The following is a 7,500-nucleotide window of genomic DNA, read 5'->3' on the forward strand; positions in this document are numbered from 1 at the left end:
TTGAATACGACGGTATACGACCCTTGAACACGACGGTACGACCGTTGAGTCGCAAACAACCAGGAGGGTTGTTAAGACACACAGTGCTTTCGTAGTTACCAGGTTGTTACAAGGTTATGAAAGATGGTAATGCAAGATGCGACATTGGGTTGTTGTGAATAACCGTGTTGTTATGTCTGGATTTGATCACTGAAATGTATATAAATCAGTGACAAATGTATATAGATCAATGAGAAATATATATAGTTTACAAAGTAGGTTTCAGAGATTTATGTTCAAACATGTTCAGACACTTATATAAAACAGTGTTGATAAGAGAATATTATTATCATTATTATTATTATTATTTTGCTTTGTCGCTGTCTCCCGCGTTAGCGAGGTAGCGCAAGGAAACAGACGAAAGAATGGCCCAACCCGCCCACATACACATGTATATACATACATGGTCAAACACGCACATATACATACCTATACATCTCAACGTACACATATATATATACACACACAGACATATACATATATACACATGGACATAATTCATACTGTCTGCCTTTATTCATTCCCATCGCCACCCCGCCACACATGGAATAACATCCCCCTCCCCCCTCATGTGTGCGAGGTAGCGCTAGGAAGACAACAAAGGCCTCATTCGTTTACACTCAGTCTCTAGCTGTCATGTGATAATGGACCGAAACCACAGCTCCCTTTCCACATCCAGGCCCCACAGAACTTTCCATGGTTTACCTCAGACGCTTCACATGCCCTGGTTCAATCCATTGACAGCACGTCGACCCCGGTATACCACATCGTTCCAATTCACTCTATTCCTTGCACGCGTTTCACCCTCCTGCATGTTCAGGCCCCGATCACTTATAATCTTTTTCACTCCATCTTCCACCTCCAATTTGGTCTCCCACTTCTCGTTCCCTCCACCTCTGACACATATATCCTCTTGGTCAATCTTTCCTCACTCATTCTCTCCATGTGCCCAAACCATTTCAAAACACTCTCTCTGCTTTCTCAACCACACTCTTTTTATTACCACACATCTCTCTTCATGCCTTCACCCTCTCAATCAATACCCTCCCATATAATTTACCAGGAATACTCAACAAACTTATACCTCTGTAATTTGAGCACTCACTCTTATCCCCTTTGCCTTTGTACAATGGCACTATGCACGCATTCCGCCAATCCTCAGGCACCTCACCATGAGTCATACATACATTAAATAACCTTACCAACCAGTCAACAATACAGTCACCCCCTTTTTTAATAAATTCCACTGCATTACCATCCAAACCTGCTGCCTTGCCGGCTTTCATCTTCCACAAAGCTTTTACTACCTCTTCTCTGTTTACCAAATCATCCTCCCTAACCCTCTCACTTTGCACACCACCTCGACTAAAACACCCTATATCTGCCACTCTATCATCAAACACATTCAACAAACCTTCAAAATACTCACTCCATCTCCTTCTCACATCACCACTACTTGTTATCACCTCCCTATTAGCCCCCTTCACTGAAGCTCCCATTTGCTCCCTTGTCTTACGCACTTTATTTACCTCCTTCCAGAACATCTTTTTATTCTCCCTAAAATTTAATGATACTCTCTCACCCCAACTCTCATTTGCCCTCTTTTTCACCTCTTGCACCTTTCTCTTGACCTCCTGTCTCTTTCTTTTATACATCTCCCACTCATTTGCATTTTTTCCCTGCAAAAATCGTCCAAATGCCTCTCTCTTCTCTTTCACTGATAATCTTACTTCTTCATCCCACCATTCACTACCCTTTCTAATCAACCCACCTCCCACTCTTCTCATGCTACAAGCATCTTTTGCGCAAGCCATCACTGCTTCCATATACATCCCATTCCTCCCCCACTCCCCTTACCTCCTTTGTTCTCACCTTTTTCCATTCTGTACTCAGTCTCTCCTGGTACTTCCTCACACAAGTCTCCTTCCCAAGCTCACTTACTCTCACCACTCTCTTCACCCCAACATTCCCTCTTCTTTTCTGAAAACCTCTACAAATCTTCACCGCCTCCACAAGATAATGATCAGACATCCCTCCTGTTGCACCTCTCAGCACATTAACATCCAAAAGTCTCTCTTTCGCACGCCTGTCAATTAACACGTAATCCAATAACGCTCTCTGATCATCTCTCCTACTTACATAAGTATACTTATGTATATCTCGCTTTTTAAACCAGTTATTCCCAATCACCAGTCCTTTTTCAGCACATAAATCTACAAGCTCTTCACCATTTCCATTTACAACACTGAACACCCCATGTATACCAATTATTCCCTCAACTGCCACATTACTCACCTTTGTATTCAAATCACCCATCACTATAACCCGGTCTTGTGCATCAAAACCACTAACACACTCATTCAGCTGCTCCCAAAACACTTGCCTCTCATGATCTTTCTTCTCATGCCCAGGTGCATATGCACCAATAATCACCCACCTCTCTCCGTCAACGTTTACTTTTACCCATATTAATCGAGAATTTACTTTCTTACATTCTATCACATACTCCCACAACTCCTGTTTCAGGAGTAGTGCTACTCCTTCCTTAGCTCTTGTCCTCTCACTAACCCCTGACTTTACTCCCCAGACATTCCCAAACCACTCTTCCCCTTTACCCTTGAGCTTCGTTTCACTCAGAGCCAAAACATCCAGGTTCCTTTCCTCAAACATACTACCTATCTCTCCTTTTTTCTCATCTTGGTTACATCCACACACATTTAGACACCCCAATCTGAGCCTTCGAGGAGGATGAGCACTCCTCGCGTGACTCCTTCTTCTGTTTCCCATTTTAGAAAGTTAAAATACAAGGAGGGGAGGGTTTCTAGCCCCCCGCTCCCGTCCCCTTTAGTCGCCTTCTACGACACATGAGGAATGCGTGGCAAGTATTCTTTCACCTAACCTATCACCAGGCATAATATATATATATATATATATATATATATATATATATATATATATATATATATATATATATATATATATATATATATATATAAATTTTGCATTGAACCAAAACTGTAGAAAAAAATTCTTTTTATTATCATTATCATTAAAGCAAGTGTTGTGTTTGGCTCATTAATTATGTTAATTATTATACGAAGTAACGAACTGCATTCTCAGTGCCTAGCGGGTTTTATCTATTTGTCTATAATTTATCTATCTATCTATCTATCTATCAATCTATCTATTATCTATCTATGTATCTATCTATCTATCTATATATATATAGAGAGAGAGAGAGAGACTATTCTAGGCATTATGATATGCGATAGAACATGGAAATGTATGATAATAGATAAGGAAATGTATGATAATAGATAAGGGAAATGTATGATAATAGATTAGGAAATGTATGATAATAGATAAGGAAATGTATGATAATAGATTAGGAAATGTATGATAATAGATTAGGAAATGTATGATAATAGATTAGGAAATGTATGATAATAGATTAGGAAATGTATGATAATAGATTAGGAAATGTATGATAATACATTAGGAAATGTATGATAATAGATTAGGAAATGTATGATAATAGATTAGGAAATGTATGATAATAGATTAGGAAATGTATGATAATAGATTAGGAAATGTATGATAATAGATAAGGAAATGTATGATAATAGATTAGGAAATGTATGATAATAGATTAGGAAATATATCATAATAGATTAGGAAATGTATGATAATAGATTAGGAAATGTATGATAATAGATTAGGAAATGTATGATAATAGATTAGGAAATGTATGATAATAGATTAGGAAATGTATGATAATAGATTAGGAAATGTATGATAATAGATTAGGAAATGTATGATAATAGATTAGGAAATGTATGATAATAGATTAGGAAATGTATGATAATAGATTAGGAAATGTATGATAATAGATTAGGAAATGTATGATAATAGATTAGGAAATGTATGATAATAGATTAGGAAATGTATGATAATAGATTAGGAAATGTATGATAATAGATTAGGAAATATATCATAATAGATTAGGAAATGTATGATAATAGATTAGGAAATGTATGATAATAGATTAGGAAATATATCATAATAGATTAGGAAATAAATTGTTTATCATCGTAAACAGATAGTGTGGTGGGGGGGGGGGGGGGGTTTGGGTTGGGGGGGGGGGAGGATGAGGGCCATACGCCGGGTGGGGAGGTGGCGTATATAGTGTTATACGCACAGCCACTTTTTACGCACCTTGTCTGACTGGACCAGTGGCGTAGCACATGTACTTTGACAGTGTTCATTATAGCTTCAAGCTAACCCCGTAAAGCTAGACTTACCCCCAGAGAGCTAAATATATCCCCTGATGTTATGTTTACGCCCTTAGAACTGGACGTAATACGTGGGCACATACGCATGTATTAACGCAGTTGCGTTCATAACTGCGTAGTGACGGTAGGTATGCGTATATGGTGTAGTGAGGTAGTCCGAGAATAGCGTATGAAGCGGCGTAAATGTTGTATTAAATAGCCATAGAGGATTCGAACCCACGTGTTTGGTTTTCAAACTGAGCGCGTATACGTTAAGCTGTCGTCTCCGATTTACGAAGCGTTTAAATTTCGCGTTTGACTCTATAACGTCTTCGTCTCACTTGCTATTTGGCGTAAGTCTTCTCCTATATACTAATTAAGAGAATATATATTAATTTTTGGGTTTAATTGAGGTTTTTAGTGAGAAAAACGCCTTAAAACCCGCACACTTGTTGATCGCTTGTGATGGGAGTGGATGCTTTGAATGAATGTTGCCATGGCCGGGTGAGAGACGGGACGCCATTGGTCCGCGCCGACCAGCCTAAGGGGCCGGCCGCCGACCAATGGGAGACGCGCTCTCAAAACAGGTGACACCAGTTTGAAACGTCCTCCCGCCCGCCCGGGGGGGGGGGAGGGGGTAGGGGGGTAGGGAGGGGGGTGGGTGGGTAACGGGGGGTAGGTTTGGGATGGTGGAGGAGGGAGGAGGGAGGAGGAGGAGGGAGGAGGAGGGAGGAGGAGGGAGGAGGAGGGAGCAGGAGGAGGAGGAGGGAGGAGGAGGAGGGAGGAGGAGGAGGGAGGAGCAGCCACACACACACACGAGGGAGTCAGTGTGTCTCGTGACGTCCGAGGGTGAGGTTGTGTCGGTCGAGCTCCCGCGCCGCGCTGCTCCTCCGTGTGTGTGTGTGTGTGTGTTGCTCTTGTGTCACGGCGATTTCGAGTGATATATATATATATCTTATTACCACAATATATATATATATATATATATATAAATCTTGAGTAACAACCTGTTGTAACAACGTCTCTCTATCTAATTACTGAGTTATATATCTCATTGAGTTTTGTGGTTGTGGAAATATGGCCACGAGTTCGACAGACTCGTTTAACAACACCGTGCCATTGGCTAGTGCCATCCCCTTGTTCGCGGGTAACTACCCAATTGTCTCGGTGAGCACGGGCGCTAACAGCTTCTGGCCTCCTGGGGAGTCGACCTCGGACTCGGGCTCGCCACCTGCTCCTCCTCCAGCGTGCGAGGGTCAGCAGTGGGAGGTGGACGTGGAGGAGGTGGTCAAGCGTCGTATATACGAACTCAAGCGACAGTTCCACAACGGAAGGTACCTCATCGTACGACACCTGCCACGCGACGCTAACGAAGAGGTAAGGTTGTTACAACCACAACTACAACCACAACTACAACCCTTGTTGTATCCTGCTGGTTGTTCACATACACTCAGACACACACACACAAACACACACACCTGCCACGCGACGCTAACGAAGAGGTAAGGTTGTTAGGGCTACAACTACAACTATAACTACAACCTTGTATCCTGCTGGTTGTTGTTCACATACACGCAGACAAACACACAAACACACAGAGACACACACACATACACACACACCTGCCACGCGACGCTAACGAAGAGGTAAGGTTGTTACAACTACAACTACAACTACAACCCTGTTGTATCCTGCTGGTTGTTGTTCACATACACACAGACAGACACACAAACACACACACCTGCCACGCGACGCTAACGAAGAGGTAAGGTTGTTACAACTACAACTACAACTACAACTACAACCTTGTTGTATCATGCTGGTTGTTCACATACACACACACACACACACACACACACACACACACACACACACACACACCTCACACGCGACGCTAACGAAGAGGTAAGGTTGTTAGGGCTACAACTACAACTATAACTACAACCTTGTATCCTGCTGGTTGTTGTTCACATACACAGACAAACACACAAACACACAGAGACACACACACAAACACACACACCTGCCACGCGACGCTAACGAAGAGGTAAGGTTGTGGCTACAACTACAACCCTGTTGTACCCTGCTGGTTGTTCACACACGGCGATTGATATATAGCCTTCACACAGACACACACACACACGCACACACACACACACTTGCCCCGCGAAGCTAACGAAGAGGTAATGTGTCTACAACAACTACAACCCTGTTTACAACCCAACTACAACCCGACACACACACACACACACACACACACACACACACACACACAGACGGCGACTACTCTACAACCCCACACACACGCTAACGAAGAGGTAATGTGTCTGTCTTTCTCTACAACTGCAAATACATCTACAACCCTGCTTACAACCCTACTACAACCCAACCCCCACACACAGACGACGACTACTATACAACCCTCCCTCACAGACGACTACAACCCCCCCAGACTTCAACCCCCCAGACTGCAACCCCCAGACTACAACCCCAGACTACAACCCCCCAGACTACAACCCCCCCTCAGACTACAACCCTCAGACTACAACCCCCCAGACTACAACCCCCCAGACTACAACCCCCCCTCAGACTACAACCCCCCCTCAGACTACAACCCCTCAGACTACAACCCCCCCTCAGACTACAACCCCCCCTCAGACTACAACCCCCCCTCAGACTACAACCCCCCCTCAGACTACAACCCCCCAGACTACAACCCCCCCTCAGACTACAACCCCCCTCAGACTACAACCCCCCCTCAGACTACAACCCCCTCAGACTACTAAGTTGTAGAAGGCATAGGTTGTAGGTGACTGATAAAGCGATTTTCACACACACATATATACAGAGAAATTCATCTCGTTAATCCACTTCGTTAACCCCACTTGGGCGGAGGGGGTTAACGAAGGCCCGTTGAACTTCGTTGAACATGGGGTGAGGGGGTATGGGGGGGGGTGTATGCGACATGGCGATAGATTGCGATAGATACTAGAGAGGATGGTCAGCTGCACCTGTGTTGGATGTGGGCCGTGCGTCGCGTGGCTGGAGGGAGGGGGGGGAGAGAGAGCCCCCCCCTCCATCCCTTCCCGGCTCCAACAGTGGGACGGGATTGGGATATATTGCGCTACCTCGCAAACGCGGGAGACAGCGACAAAGCAAAATAAATAAATAAAATATATATATATATATA

At 43.5% G+C, this 7,500-nt stretch overlaps 1 protein-coding gene across 2 annotated transcripts in view; it reads left to right on the plus strand.

Moving 5' to 3' along the window:
- Positions 1-5,142: 5,142 nt before the first annotated feature.
- The window catches only part of LOC139763024 (uncharacterized), a 270,756-nt gene continuing 268,398 nt past the window's right edge, over positions 5,143-7,500 (plus strand). For both annotated transcript variants that reach the window (XM_071688559.1, XM_071688558.1), the window contains exon 1: positions 5,143-5,687. In XM_071688559.1, coding sequence (XP_071544660.1) covers positions 5,388-5,687 — 300 coding nt within the window. In that variant the 5' untranslated portion in view covers positions 5,143-5,387. The remainder of the gene's footprint in view (positions 5,688-7,500) is intronic.

The sequence above is a fragment of the Panulirus ornatus genome, chromosome 45 (assembly GCF_036320965.1).
Source record: "Panulirus ornatus isolate Po-2019 chromosome 45, ASM3632096v1, whole genome shotgun sequence".
Classification (NCBI taxonomy): domain Eukaryota; kingdom Metazoa; phylum Arthropoda; class Malacostraca; order Decapoda; family Palinuridae; genus Panulirus; species Panulirus ornatus.